Raw genomic sequence first — 15,888 nt, forward strand, 5'->3', positions numbered from 1 at the left:
TGGGCTGGGAGCTCAGTCCTGCCTGGCTGGTAACAGGCTCAGCTGAAAATGTCACCTCAGCTCCAGCTGGGGACATCAGGGAAATGAGGAGCTGCTCGGGCACCGAGCGCCGCAGTGGGTCACACCACTGGCCACAGCTGGAGGAGAAAAGCAGTCCAATGATGTTTGGGCCCCACACCGGATGTAAAAATGTGACTTCTGCATTTCACAGCTTTCTCTGCAGTTTTTTGGGGTTTTTCTTAATCAGCTCTGGAAAACACCCCTTGCTGCCCGGTTTTGTTTTCTGACATCATACCTATTGTCTAGTTTTTAAAAACAGAAGGGAAGTAATCATCCCACCTTCCTGCAGGATCCACCCCAACGCCCTGCGGCAGTGACGGGGGCAGACACTTGGGCATCTGTCACAGCAGCTGGGGACCACGGGCCACCTGGGCTGGGCCAGCGCCAGCCACCGGCCCTGCGGCACGGGGAGGCAGGAGGATGCTGGTTCTTCCCGCCCGCTGAATCTCTCTCCCCACAAAGCGCAGAAGAAGGTAAACAGGATGTTCTGTAACGCCTGACCATCGCTAAAAATAAAAATAATAAATCCACGGCTGTAGATTATCCCAAAAGGAAAGCAGAGGTACCCAAATCACACGGCTGCTGGGGCAGCAACGGACAGTTTCCTCTTCCTTGGTGCCTAATTATCTCGCTGTAGATTAATTGTGCTCTGTGTTATGTTTGTATCAAACTGCAACACAGCTCCGCCTGAAGGCACAGCAATAACCCATTTTCCAGACCTGTATGCTCTCCCGAACCAAAAGGTGCCAGCTGCTGAGGCGTAAAACACGTTTTCCAATAAAATTCTCACTAAGTGCATGGCTCCCCCACCCAGACATGAACTTTACATTGAGGAGTGACTGTGTAGCCTTAGGGAAATTTTAACAAAACCCTTTTCTTGCAGCCTGTCCTCAAAAATAAAAGTATTTCCTATTTTAATTACAAAACTCCAACATATTTTCCCACAACCCAAGTGCTCTGTAGCCAGGCACATCCCTGTCTAAAAAACCTAAAAGCCAATGACCGAGAGCTGTGACAGACCGAATCCTGCACCGAGACGCGTGTTTATTAAAATAAATCGCAGGCTGTACAGAGGCAGCACGAAGCTGTTCAGCGTACACAGCCCCACGTCTCCTTTATCGCAGGGAACAGCCACGTACACTCAGGGCGAGGGAGGATAAATTTCCAAGTCAGGGTCAGCGTGAGAGGCTCTTGCAGATAAATCGGAGACAGAAAGAACAAGGGGCTTAGTAAGTATGTTGAGAAGGAAGAAGTTTTCAATTAGAAGAAGGTTAAATGAAACAGCAAGCACTGCGGTCAGACAGCTGATGTTCTTGGTTGGGGTAAATCCCTCAAAGATGGATCTAGACTAAGCTGGGCATGACCTCGATGTTGCTTCATGAGGGAATTCTACGGGGGGCCAGCACTCGAGCAAAGCATCGATCACTAATGGACTGCTGTGGTTATGTACTAGGTCACTACATTTATACAACTTTCAGGGCTCTATCAGCTTCCCTTCTCTTATTAACCACCCAAACACAGGGTTCACAGTCCCTTTTTTCAAACTAGAGTTGGCAGGAGCCCCTAAAGGCCTGGAGGATTCGAGGGTTCGGGGTTACACACAAGCGGCATCACAGCCACGTCACGTCTCCGGGCTCCACGGCTCCTATTTCTTTCTGCCTCCTCTTTCTTTGAGCGCCAGGTGGATCAGAGAGCCGCTTGTCATGTTGTAATAAGCCAGGGAGTTTGAATCCTTGATGAAGATGCCCTGAGGGGTGGAGAGAAAAAAAAAAAACAACAAAATCAAACAGTCATGGTAGAATATTAATACTTCCTTCCCACAAGCCCCCCCAGACGAAGCCCTCCCGGCCCTGCTCTTGGAACAGCGCGATGACAACACTGTGGGCTTTGAAAAACCCCAGAGAGATCCCAGTGTCTCAGCAGATGGGCACTGGGTATGCTGGGAATGATGCAAGGGTACAGAGACAATACACACTATAAACCTCTACAAATATATAAAGATGGTCACCACAACAAGTGAGGTAATTTAGCTCCAGTCCCCCCTGCCCCCTTTTTTTTTTTTCCCTTAAAAAAAGAAAAAAAGAAAAAGAAAAAAATCAGTGAAGCCTTTCTCGCTAAGGGTTAACACAGTCTCTGCCCACAGATGAACCCTGAGGAGGGGAGTGCACAAAGTTCACTGCTTAGGCAGCAGGTTGTGCCTCTGCATGACTGGAAACAAGTTATTAAAAAGGAACGGTGCCTTTCTACCAGCTCCCGTCTCCAGAGGAAGAGAGCAAGCTCTCTTCCCCTCTGTGCTTCGGAGACAGTCTTGTCAGAACTGCCAGGGTTTCAAGGTTCGCTCGCCCACCTTCCAGAGCACAGGCGACAGAATGGTGGGAGCAGACTGCTGTGTTTACGTGTTAAAAAAAGGCAAGAGAATAACAGGCTGATTTTGGAGAAAGCCACCAAGCTTCGAGGCCTCATCTGCCACAGCAACAACGTGAAGATCCACAGATGTCACCTACTGAAGGCCTGTCCTGCTCTAACTGTGCTGGTCTGTCACCAAGTGTGCTGTACAGACAAGACAAACACCATTTCCCCCTCTGCTCTCCCCAATATCTCAGTGGGTGCCTTGCAAGTTTTTCTTGTAAAAAGTCAGTTTTTATGCAAGCAAGCACTGAAACTGTTCGTAGGGCTTATACCCACCTCATACTGCAGCTTCTGTTTCCCAGCTGGCATGCCCGTGGCCTCGTGGATCTTCACCTTTATAACAGACACCTGGGAAGAGGCAAAGAGCTTGCTCAGGCTTTTCTCCCCCAGGCACGCAATCCACCAGGCAAGAGCCTGCAGTGGGGGGAACACCTCGAGTTTTATAGCTGCTGCCATGCAGGTCGACTGCTGTTCCCAAAGCGCAGCAACGCCACAAGAAAACAAGGGGTAAAGGCCGGGTTAATGAGCTACGTGCCTGGTCGGAGAGCGGCAGCGTGAACACCAACACTTGGCCGTTCAGCTTCCATTCCGTCTTGTCCTGCATATTGGGAACCTGGACTTTGACTGTGACTGGACCCTGGAGGAAACAAAGATAACGTCTCTTACAGGCAAGGAGGCTCAGGACTGTGATAAAAGAGCGGCAGAGGAATTATTTATAGAAAGGCAGCACCGGCAGACAAATTATTTATTTCCAAAACTAGCCATGTATCTTGACTTCTCAGTAAACACATGGAAATTATTTGCCTCAACACTGAGAAAGTTACTTCACTGTTACCAAAATAAAACATTTAGTTGGGTTTCTCTCATTAGTCCCTCCTTTGTGTGCCATTCACCAAGCACCACACGCATTCACAATATCACAGAGAGAACGTATGAAGCATTAAACATGAGACAGCATCTCTGTGCAAGGTCCTGGAAAACTGGATAGTCTTTCATAAAGGACTTAAACCTCAACCCACGACGACGGCACTCCTCGGGAGGGAATTCAGTCTAACGTTTAGTTCGTGTTGTTACAGAATACACCACGCTGCCACACTATCATGCTGACATTGATATACAAAATCTCCTTGCATCTCCAGCTTAGCAGTCCTCTGCTTAAAAGCTTATTATCAGGTTTAGTTCTTTACATTAATATAAACCTACATCTCACTGCCCTTAATTACATAAGAGTACTATCTTACTGACTTCTGTCTGCAGTGCTGCACTGCTCTTTCCGGTAAAATACCAAGCAGTTCTGTTTGCTCAGGAAGGAGCCAGCTCCGAAAGTCACTCCCTTGAAGGGCTTTTGCACGTCGGCTCCCTCCGTGCAGTGAGCTGGCTTTACATCCCGTTCGGGCAGAGGAGCCTCAACAGCCCAGCAGGGACAGACTTTTGAGCAGGGCCTGTTGTGATAGGACATGAGGTGATGGTTTTAAAGTAAAGGAGGGAGATTCAGGCTGGACATGAGGAAGGAATTGTTGGCCCTGAGGGTGGTGAGAGCCTGGCCCAGGTTGGCCAGAGAGGTGGTGGCTGAACCATCCCTGGAGACATCCCTGGCCAGGCTGGACGGGGCTCTGAGCAACCTGAGCTGGTGCAGATGTCCCTGCTCGTGGCAGGGGGGGCACTGGGGGAGCTGGGAAGGGCCCTGCAACCCAAACCCTTCTGTGATTTTATGACAGGACCCCGGCGCTTCTCACCAAGCCACCAGCCCGCAGCCGTACCTTGTTCCTGCGCAGAAACTCCTCCTCTGGGATCAGGCTGTCTTCGCTCTTCAGTTTCTTGGAGACTGGCTCATCCTCCATGGGCGGTGGCGGGTGAACTGGAGGCATCGGCGCTGGGGAAGGAACCGGAGCCACGGGAGGCGCAGGAACAAATGCTGAAAAGGGACAAAACAACCTGCAGTCATTCACTGGGTAAGGCAGCAGACACTCCCTTACACTAACACTCCTCTAGCAGGGCAGTAAAGGCTGAAAATCAATGCCATGCTACATGGGAGGAAGTTAACACAACCAGCAGTAACATGCAAACTTGAAAGTTAGGAGATTTTTTATATTGGGAAACAGTCCAGGAAAAGACAACAAGCGGCAGAAGAGCTTCCTGCAGATCTTGCAAAAAAGAAAAACGCTCTCGGTTTGGCATGCAGCAGTGCCAGCATCTTGACTAAAATTAAAAAAAAAAAAAATTAAGAATTGTTTTTTACATTGTGCTTTGCAACTTAAAAGCACTTAATGCCACAAAGCTGCTGTGAGGAAAGGTGCCCGGCAACAGCTTTTACTCCTGCAGCAGCAACTTCTGTCACAAGCTGTAACAGCCCACGAGGTGCTGGCAGTTCCTCTTCACCCTGGTTCCTTTTGGAAAGCAGCATGAGTTCTTCATCTTCCCCCGGGCAGGTGCCCGGGAACACAGACATGAAACAGGTGAGCCACAATTCTCTGTATTTCATGCTGCAGGAGGAGGCTTGAGCCCAGAAGCTAGATAAGTTGTGTGGAATACCCCACAATTCTCAATGATACGACTCAGGGTCTGCAATCCCAATTATACGCCAATTATATGGCACAAAAGGAAAAAATAATCAAAGCTCAAGACCACACTAGACAGCACTTAGTTGACAATCAACCAGAGAAAGCTGAAGTTACTGACCTGTGGGCACTATCATGGGCGGCGGGCGGGGGCTCATGATGGGAGGAGCGGAGGGCGGCATGGGGACCACGTTGATGCGCGGGGTGTGGATTATCGGTGGCATGGGGGTGGCAATGACGGATCCGGGAGGCAAACGGACCACGGGCGTCATCGGGGGCCGAGGCATGACTGGAACTGCAGAAACTACAGCAGCGCGAACAGGAGGGGGCATCTGGAGAGAGAGGGTAACTGTTCTTAGCGGGTACGTGCAGGAACACTCGGTGCTGTGCGCAATCCTGATTAAAACAACCCAGACAACAGAGGATTTCTGCTGGCCAGGACTTGCTGGACACCTCAGTGAGCAGCTCAAGCTGCCTGTACACAGGGACAGAAGCTTCGCTAACAGATTAAATGGTTCTTCCTTCCCTCACCACTCAAACCACGAGCATGTAGCCATCTTAAAGCAGCTTATTTTGGAGTCACGCAGCAGAACCCTTGGGCAGGAACACCAGGCAAGTGAGTCACCTGCGAATGTTTCTTACCTGCGGGTACTTTTGTTCTGCATTACACACTTTTTTTACACCTAAAAAAAGGCCCCACCCCTCCCTTTGTTGGCCATCCACCCTTTCTCCACTATCTTACTGCCCAGCTGATCACTTCTGTCCAGTACCTCTGAAGACAAAAAGCTCCACCTAAATCTTATTTTCCATTTCTAACAGCAAGTTCAATGGGGTTACTCTGCTGGTTTAAGGGTCATTTGGAAACATGAACTTCACTCAAAATCTGCTTCCAAGCCAGTGCCCCGCTGTTATAACCCTTGACCTTCATCAGGACTCTTCTAATTAACTTCGGCCACAGCCATTTTGCATTTGGAAGCCCAAACACTTACGGTGGGTGGACGAGGGACGGATGTGATGGGCGGAGCACTGGCCGGGGGATTCGATGCCGATGAAGGAGGGGGCGGCTGGGGGATTTCATTGGGTTTGCTGGGACCGATCTTCTCCTTGCTGTCATCTTCTGGCACCAGGCCCTTGGCCTTATGGATGGCTTCGATTTGCTCTTGGAGAGTAATATTGGCCTGAGCAGCCTGTTGTGTGCGGGCCATGCTGCCCGAGTGGCCATCCCAGGTCACCTGAGAGGATAAAATAAATCAGAATAACTCCAGACTGTCCAGACTGCAAATAAATCAAGAGAGCAGCTTTACAGCAAGAACAAAGTTCACAAGACTCCTGTCTCTCTGAACATTCTTAATATTACAGGAACCTGTTAAAAAACAGAGTTTTCACTCTACCTTTTCCTCTGGTTTCTGGATTTCTTCTTCACCAATCTTTTTACCAATGGCGGTCTCTTCCACACCGAAGATATCAGTACGGCGCTCTGCCAGCTGCTTCAGGCTGCTTTCAATATCCAAACCTGCAGGCAAAAAGAGAAATCGTCTTATCTCAAGTGATATAATCAAAGGCAAACATCATCAAGCCTTTTTTAATGACCTTTAAACTGTTTGGTACCTAATGGTTGACTGTTGCTCTTTTTAGAAAGAGACTGGAACTGATGGCTGGCCAGCAGCAGCCAATGCTCTTTTGCCTTTAAATTTAAAGAAAGGCTTCAATGTACTAATGACAAATGCATCCACACAATCAGCACACTAAGGACATCACGTAGAAAACCATATTTAAGATGTTCTTCCTCAGTGGGAGCTGGGGGGAGCGAGCGGGTACGCGAAGAGTTCACAGAACTCAGGTTTTCCAAGGTGTGTTGGGTGCTCGAGCTGACCTGGGGCATAAACCTCGTCATCGCTCTGCTTTTCACGGATGGATCGATCACGCTGCTCCAGCCACCGAGGATCCAGAAGGCCAATTCGCATGTGTTCTTGCATTTTACTGGCAGGAATTTTCTCTCCAGTGATGGGGGAAACAAGATACTCATCTGGAGCTGGGGCGGGTGGTAATGGTTTTGAGGCTAGAAAAACAAAACCACACTGTTAAAAAACACACCAGAGGATGCAGCCTAGAAACCAATGCTTTTGGGATTATTCAGGGAGAAATGAAAGTTTTTCTTCACCAGCCTGATTTACCTTTGGGATCATAATCTTTCCGCACAATGACCTGATCTGGTGTGGGAGGGAGAGGTGGTGGCATCGGGGTTTCTGGAGGAGGAGGAACCTTCTGACCTTCATCTTCATCATCTGAGCCCTTATTTAGGAAAAAAAAATCATAATCAACTTCCTGTAGTCCAATATCAACAAAAAAGATTTGAGAAAGGCCTAAAACTCCTATGCAGGGCTGGATGATGCAGCTCCAAGGCAACAGAGTTATTTTGCCTCTGGACACCTACGCTACAGTGGTTCCTCTGGATAATATCAATTCTGAAATTCAGTGGAGCCAGAAGAGGAAGCAAGTGCTCCTCAGCTTCCACATCACCACAGCACAGTGAGCAGGGGCTCACGGTTAACCACGCTTGTGTTCCTTTTTACCAGAAAACCAGCTTACATACAGTGGGTAGAGGAAGAGTCTAAAATGAGTCATCTTTCGGTGTTCCAGACCCTGTGCAGAAAAAAGCCCAAAAGGCTTGATCACAGAAATATAAATCCCACACCATTAAGTGACAGAATTACTGGATTTCTCTCTTGGAAATCATATTGTCATGGAAAACACTAAAAATACCGTATTACAGCATTCCAGCAGGAACAAGTTGTCTTGGAATTCCATCAGAAGGAAATCTCATTTCCTCAAGAAACTCAGGAACTTCTGACAGTGAAAGTGAAGGGCACCGTAAACCACACACCTTTCACTGGACAAAGGTAACACTGATTCTGTTGGTGAGTTACCTCATCCATATCCTGTACTTGTGTATCTTGATCTGGCTGGGCTGGGGGCTCCTCTGTTTTCTCTTGCTTCTCATCTTCTTCATCTGACTCCACCTCCATCTCTACCTCCTCACTTTCCCCAAACTTCTCGTAACGCTCCTGGATCAGGATTCGAGCTCCCAACTCTTCTGGAGTGGTGGGAGGAGGGAAATTCCCTACAAGGCAAGAAACATATTCTGTTTCTCTATCCTGTATCATTGCTCAATGCGCAGACAGAAATATCAGTTTCTTGAATGAAAAGCAGTTTCTTTACAAAGCAGTGGCACCAAAACCTCCTGGAAGCCAAGGTGTTTAGGTAGGAATGGATGGAGTCTACACAGACCAACACCAGCACAACACATGAAGGTGAAGGTACTTACAGGTGAAAGCATCACTAGAAAGTGGGACAAGTTCTGCTGTCCTGGCAGAAGTGGAAAAGCGGACACTAGTGCAGTTCTGGACTTTGTGCTGACTTCAGAAAAACACCCAGCCCTGCACGCTGTCACTAGGCGGCTTTCCCTTTTCTCTTTGACAGACACGCAGCTGTAAAACCCCACGTCTGTCCAAAAAGGGCGTTTCCCTACTGAAAGGGAGCAGAATGTCACAGGGCTCACAGCGCTGAACTCCAGTACCTTGCTCACTGGGCTGGAAGTCGACTGTTTCCACGACCACAAAGTCATGCCAGTCAATTTGGGCGTAAGCAACACGCTCCTTTTCCTTCTCCTCCTCTTCCTTCTTTCTCTCTCGCTCCTGGAACTTGGCCCATTCCACTCTGTAATACACCTGCACAAGCAGAGGCAAAGCAAACACCAGATGTCAGACGAGAAACACATCATAGTCATCTCTACAGCATCCACAAGTTTACGCTACCAACCCTTTCAGGGCACTCACACAAGCGCTACTTCAGAAGCCTGGCACCACAAAGAAATATTTGTATTTCATTTAGAAACTACAGGTTTGCCTATTGAGTAAAGCACTGTGCCAGCTTTGTAAAGTGTTTTTCTGCAGCTGGAAGTGCAGATTTATTGAGCCAAGACCCAGTCGCACAAGTACGACATGACTCAGGTACCGCTGCAGATTCACAGCCAGCAAACAATTCACAGACACTTTATTACAACCCCGTTAACGTCACCTTTCCAAAGCAAAACCAGTCTCTGTGACAGAGACAGATGGCCAAGTAACAAAGAACAGCTTGGAAGGACTTTAAGTGACTGAGGTGTCATGGTGAAGTTGTCTGAGGGAAACATTCTGCTTTGGAAATGGTGCTGTGCAGTATCTATGCTTCTGTGGTGCCACAAGTAACACTAATTAAATTAGTAGTTTAAAGACACACCTGAGTACCCTGTATCCAGGTGACTACACAGGATACATTCATTTTATTCTCTGTGTGTTTATGTTTGTTGCCAATAAGTCAGAAACGTGCAAAGAGAAAAAATTCAGCACATCTGAAATGCTTCAGCGATTCTGCAAATTTTTCATGCAATACCTGATCTAGGACTTCCTTGGGATTTTCAGCCTCTTTCTTGAGTTTGAGCAGTAAGCCTTTCGGCGGGATCAAGATCTGAAACATATTTTGCATGACAGTTGGTGATTATTCTTTTTGCCAAAGCCTCCTGAACAGCAATTATTCTCTTTCCACACTGATAAAAACAGCCGCAGACCCCTGGGGCTATGTTCCATTTATTCTGTTGCAACCCTCTCACTACTGATTGCTCATACTTAAAAAAAGTCACCCTTGGCCTTCCAACTACTGTCCATATTTAAAAACCCACAACTTTTACTTATATTACACTAGTGTTTGATACATTTAAGGAGCAGCTCACTGTGTTCAGTGCCGCGCGTTGCCAACAACGCACAAGACATCCACTCAAAGAGCAAGATTTAAAGGATGAACTCCTAGACCTGCATATATTTCAAGTCTGTCTGTTTTGTAGGGCTTCAAAAACCAATATTGCTGCTGAAAGAATCAACCTGCCAGGTAAAGTGCCAGGAGTACCTTTGTGTACTGCTCAACCAGCTTCGTGAAGTAGTTGAAGAGGCTGTGCTGGGGACGAAGGAAGTCAAACTGATAGTTGCGCTGCTCCTTCTGCATCAGCTGAGTCAAGAACTGCCGCCCGTTGCGAGCCACAAACTGCGCCGTGAGCTTCACCACATCCAGGTCGAAGGCAGAGATGGAGGGAGGATCTGCAATGAACTCGAACTCCGGAGGCGGCTCCTTCGGAACGACCGTCTCCTGGATCACCTGGGCCTGCACCTGCAGGGTGGAACAGAGACAGCTCAGTGACTGAAGGAATAAAATGTTACCAAACACTCGGGAGAGCCCATTTTTCCTTCAGCTGTTGTGGGAAAGCAACATTGATCTAGATATCCTGGCGGCTGCAAGGATGAGAAGAATAGCATCACGGGATATAACTGGATATCTGTATTTAAGCCCACTGGAAAATAAATGTTTCTCCAAAATAAATGTTTCTCCAACAGCTAACAGAACTGGAAATGTCAGGACTGCTGTGATCCTCCAGGACAGTCAATAACACACAAAGTGACTGCCGGCCATACAAAGTGTCAGAGACCCTGACTCAGTCGGTGCCCTTTCTCCATCCAGTAGGTATAAAGGCACAGGTAAAAAAAATTAGCAACGTTTCATACTCCACATTTTAAAGCTGATCCTTCTGGCAGAAAAAAAAAGGAAATATTTCTAGAAACTAGTGCATGCAACAAACCCAAACTGAACTCCAAAGGATTCGAAGGTACTTGCCTATGTAAGGAGTCCTGAGCTCATATGGTTTGAGTGATCGCTAGTGTACGTGGCACATAGATCAATATACAACTAAACATAAATATAAAAGACCAAGTATAACTAGATAACATTGACTTTCACATATAACTTCAAGTTATCAGCAACTGGAGGATGCACATCTGCACCAAAACGAAGACACTGTCCAAGCCTCTTGGTGCTGTCTTTTTTGCAAATGTATAAATAACTCAGTTTGTCTGGTCATTGAGACCTTCTGCTTAACACCAGGCTGTGACACAACCAGTAGCAGCTGAGTTCTCGACCAAAGCGACAGGAACACTTACCTTCTGCGGAAGCTGCTGCTGAGCACTCTGCTGCTGCTGCATGACCTTGGGAATCGCAGCTGAGGGCTCCTGGGCTTTCCCCTCCTTGAACTCACTGACTTTGTGCCGGTAGTAAGCATGGTAAGGGTCGTTGGGATTCAAGAAATTAAACTTGGGGTTATTTATTTCATTCTGACGAATTCGAGCTTCAAATTCCGGACCATTTCTGAGGAGGAAAAAGGGGAGTTGTTTAGGTGAATGAGCACCAACTCAAGTGTAAACGACTATTTCTTTGATAATACGACATGCTGATGTATCAGTCCCTCAGAACACAATTTTCTCTCCCACGTGGAAGGAATTTCCCTCTATGTAACTCACGCCCAGTACAGCAGCCAGTTGTACACACAGAAGTTAAAAATATTTGTCCTAATTTAATCTGTAATGCTTTGCAGTGAATATTTAAGACAGTTAAAACCTCATAAGTGTTCCACAATCTTATAGATCATTTACTGGATTAGACAATTTATTGGATGAAGTTACTACTTATTTACAAGTTACTTATAGACCAATTTTATTTGCTCTATTAACAAGCTTTTAAGACTAGTTTAATTTCCAGAAAGTTCATATAAGGAAAAAAGCAGGTAATCATCAGCGTGTGCAGACACTGACCACATCGGAGTGCTGCATTTAGAGAGTTGGGGTAACGTCCCTTCCTCCCACCCAAAGCACGAGGCACTGATTTTGGGGTAGTTTGAGAAAATTGACGCTGCTATACCACGTTTCTCTTCACCTTTTCTGTAGGCCTCTAGGTCTTGTTTAGACGCTAAGCCTGTTCCAAACAAGGAGGCCTCTACAATACCAAAGGATAAACAGCCCCTTCCTTATGCTCAGAGGAAGCCAACGCTCCTTGGCAGCACTTCAGAGATTAGTTACACAATAAGCGTCTCTGGCTAGACCAGCGTTTTGGAATTGTCTGACACTCTCAGCAACAACCAGCCCGTTTCAGCGAGGTGAAAGCACACAGCACTCAGCCCATCTGAGGGCCGCAAAGGTGAAGAATTCGCAGAGCTACCTGAGGAGGTATTTACCTTCTGTGCTATTTGTACGCTGCAAGACAACCAGGATCCAGCCCCCCGAGACCTCACGCAGCGATAAGACAGCCAGAAATACTTAAGCATTAACAAAACCCACAGCAGAAGACGGCCCAGCTACCACCAACAGCTCGCACTTGCAGAGTGATGACATTAGGCAAATGGAAGAAACGTAAATGAGTAAAATTTATTCAACTTTTAGACTCTTGCCCTAAATTTGACATCTATACTCATGCTAATCAATCGGCTACAGTCAACAGGGGAAAAAAAATTCCCATGTGGCTCATGAGCAGCTCACCTGTCCTCAGGGAGGATCAGGCTGCTCTGTGGGGCACATGTCTCTCCTCCTGGCTGTCACAGGAGAGAAACGACTGAGGTTTGGATGAACACGCACCAAGCTGCACACAAACAAGCAGGATGTCACTTCAGGGCTCGAAAAGCACATGAGCATCCTTGTTCTGGGAAGTTCAACACCTATACTCTGTAAAATACAGTGACGGCTCTTTGTGCTACTTGTAACGAGGCTCCTGTTCTACCTGGAATGTTGTTTCCCCTTTAGATCACTCAGAACAGGAGTTATTGCAGCACATGCTACAATTTGCCAAGAACTTTATTTAATATCAGCTTTTCTAGCAAAGTGTGGCTTAAACCTCTTAAGTAGACTATCCTTCCCCACAGCCTCACTGATTTAGACTCAATCCTTAAAATTCTCCACGTCACGTCACAGGACCGTGACCTGCTGCAGTTCCCGGAGCTGCGCAGAAGAGAACCGTGGAAATCCCAGGACACACGAGGTGACACCAGTGTCACTTACCTGGCTACGAAGCTGGCAGTCTTGTCGACAATATTTCTGACCTCCGGAGGAGGGTAAATAATTCCTACCACAGGCTTGGCTGGTGTCGCCGCTTCCTCTTTCGGCTCCTCTTCTGGCTGTAATAAAAATGAATATATACAAATCTATATTTTTCTTACAGTTCTCTGTACTGCTGCCTCACAACTGCAGCAACTATTTGAAAGGTGATGAGGAGGTGGAATGGGGAGACATCTTTCATTGTGGTGTCTCCAGTCAAACAGCCTAAATCAAAGCTGAGAAAAGAAGCAATTTCAAATAATATCGAGTAATGTGCTACATATCAGCATCGGGAGGTGCTAGCAAGACCTGGTAGGCGACAAACCTAAGCTAGGTTTATTTTCAGTTGGCTGAGTTGGAAAATTCACCTCCCTTCTCTCTCAACTTCCTCACCTACATTGGAAATAACAATCCTAACACACCATAACAGATTGTTCTGCAATCCCATGCTAACAAAGGATGTGTAAGAATTAATTATTCCAAACGGTGGGCAGCACTGCTGGTCCTCCTCCTCACTCCCAAAACCACCTGATTTTTCTGGATCACCCACAAACACTCCCACAAACTCCCCAGCTTCTCTGGGTGGGAGATAATGTTTGTCACCTTGTCAAGGGCACTCGCCACAAGGCCACTCCATGGGAAACAAAACAAGCCCTCCTGGGGTTTTTACTAACTCAGCCTTGACCCTGAGCAGGTTTATAAATGCCGAGACCAGAGGCAGCTCAGGGAAAAGCCTAAAAAACACATCTGGGAGTAACTCAGCACTGCTAAACAGGCTGGGAAGTTATGAACGTTCCTAGAAGCCTGTGGGACTGGAAAAAAACAGAATCCGAATTATTAACTCCTCATTAAACAACACATTGTTTTTAATTCTGTTGTGGTTGCATCAAACACTGTTTTGTAAAGAAAAGCTCTGCAGGGCACTTTTCCCACTGATATTACAGGAGAATCCAAACTAAAATCCCAGAACCCTCCCTGGGGGTGGCTTTATCCTCCAGTCAGACCAGAAGCTGCTCTTTGCAGGACACTAAAGATGTCTCTCCTCTTTCCTCACCAAGCAACTTTCACAGGAAAAATTGTTATAAAATAAAATATGTGTATGGGAAATGTTTATAATCTTAACAGAGACAGTCAGGGAAATGTTAAAATACCAGTAGAGCTGCTTGCTCTGCAGGGACTTAAAGGCAGAAAACTCTCTTGAGTCAAATACAACCTTAATGAATCCTGTTAAGAGAAAGGAGCCAAAAATATTTTTAGTTTTTGTTCCCACTCCCTCCAAACATCATCTTGAAGAGCTAAAGGATAAGGCAAGACCACGTGTGAGAGGTGTTCTTACTTAACGGCAATGCTGAGCTGCCTTGTTAACATACGTGCATGAGCGTGTTTGTTGGGAACCACAAGTTTCTAACTGAGGAATAACTGTGTTAGCTGATCGTGTTAGTTACTCCCGATCACCCAGGATTATCACTCAGAAAAGGGCTCTCAAGGGGCTGATGCTGCCATGTGCAACCGCAGGAACAGCTGGGGAGGGAACGGCTGCGCCACATTTCGGGGTGAATCCAGCTGGGACAGGAGAACCGTGGTGTGCTTAGTAGGTCAGAGAGGTTCTCCTGCCCCTCTACTCTGCCTTGGTGAGACCTCATCTGGAATATTGTGTCCAGTTCTGGCCCCTCAGCTCCAGCAGGACAGGGAACTGCTGGAGAGAGTCCAGCGCAGCCACCAAGATGCTGAAGGGAGTGGAGCATCTCCCGTGTGAGGAAAGGCTGAGGAGCTGGGGCTCTGGAGCTGGAGAAGAGGAGACTGAGGGGCGACTCATTCATGGGGATCAATATGGAAAGGGGGAGTGTCAGGAGAATGCAGCCAGGCTCTTCTGGGTGACAACCAGTGACAGGACAAAGGGCAATGGGTGCAAACTGGAACACAAGAGGTTCCACTTAAAGATGAGAAGAAACTTCTTCATGGTGAGGGTGCCAGAGCCTGGCCCAGGCTGCCCAGGGAGGTTGTGGAGTCTCCTTCTCTGCAGACATTCCAACCCGCCTGGACACCTTCTGTGTAACCTCAGCTGGGTGTTCCTGCTCCGGCGGGGGGGTTGGGCTGGATGAGCTTTCGAGGTCCCTTCCAGCCCCTGACATTTTATGATTCTGTGAACCGGCGAGGTCCCATGGAGCCCGGGCCTGTTATGCTCCCTCACAAAGCGCTGTGCTGGATCCCTTCCCAGGCTCCTGCCGGCAGGGCTGTCCCCACAGCTCCCGGCAGCCCCTCACTCCCAGGCCGGTGCCGCTGTCAGGAGAGGCCGCAGCCCCGTCCCCGAACACCCGCCCCAGCCGGTGCCCGCGGGGACCAGCGCCAAACGGCAGGAGAAAACCGCAGCCCCCGCGCCGCGACGAGGGGCCGGTGTGGGAAGGCAGACCCCACAGCGACCCCGCGGGCCCGACTCCCCCGCGCCCAGCCCCGGGCCGCCCCGCTCCCCTCAGCGCGGCCCCCCCGCCCGCGCGGCCCGCACCGGTTTGCTCTCCGCGGGGGGCGCTGGCTGCGCCGGGGGCATGGCCTGCACGGGTCCGGCCGGCATGGTGCTCCCGCTGAGGAGCCGAGACGGGCGGGAACCGGAGACACCAGAGACACCGGAGACACCGACGACAGCGCGGACGAAATGGCGGCCGGAAGTGACGGAGCCGCCGCGAGCGGGCGCACGCGCAGACTGCGAGCTACGGGCCACCCGCGGGGGGCGGTGGGGGGAGCAGGGCGCATGCGCCGGAAAATACCACAAGGGAGGGGGGTTCCCTGAAGGAGGAGGCGGCAGCAGGAGGAGCGAACCATTGCGGCGCGGGGGCGTGGCCGGGGGGGGCGCGGCGGGGGAGGGGGCGTGGCGGGGGGGGGGCGTGGCCTGAGCGGTTGCCATAGCAGCCCGCGACAGCGGC

General features: G+C 48.7%; 1 protein-coding gene across 1 annotated transcript; it reads right to left on the minus strand.

Moving 5' to 3' along the window:
- Positions 1-1,065: 1,065 nt before the first annotated feature.
- Positions 1,066-15,636, minus strand: SF3A1 (splicing factor 3a subunit 1). The gene is made up of 16 exons (XM_065646620.1): positions 15,474-15,636; positions 12,935-13,050; positions 11,051-11,255; positions 9,969-10,226; positions 9,459-9,533; positions 8,605-8,755; positions 7,955-8,148; positions 7,202-7,319; positions 6,901-7,086; positions 6,419-6,540; positions 6,017-6,259; positions 5,149-5,359; positions 4,230-4,384; positions 3,005-3,106; positions 2,746-2,817; positions 1,066-1,807 (listed from the first exon to the last, which is right to left on the minus strand). The coding sequence occupies exons 1-16, from the start codon at positions 15,537-15,539 to the stop codon at positions 1,706-1,708; spliced, it is 2,376 nt and encodes a 791-aa protein (XP_065502692.1). The 5' UTR covers positions 15,540-15,636; the 3' UTR covers positions 1,066-1,705.
- Positions 15,637-15,888: the final 252 nt, after the last annotated feature.

Source organism: Caloenas nicobarica, chromosome 16 (genome assembly GCF_036013445.1).
Source record: "Caloenas nicobarica isolate bCalNic1 chromosome 16, bCalNic1.hap1, whole genome shotgun sequence".
Taxonomy (NCBI): Eukaryota; Metazoa; Chordata; class Aves; order Columbiformes; family Columbidae; genus Caloenas; species Caloenas nicobarica.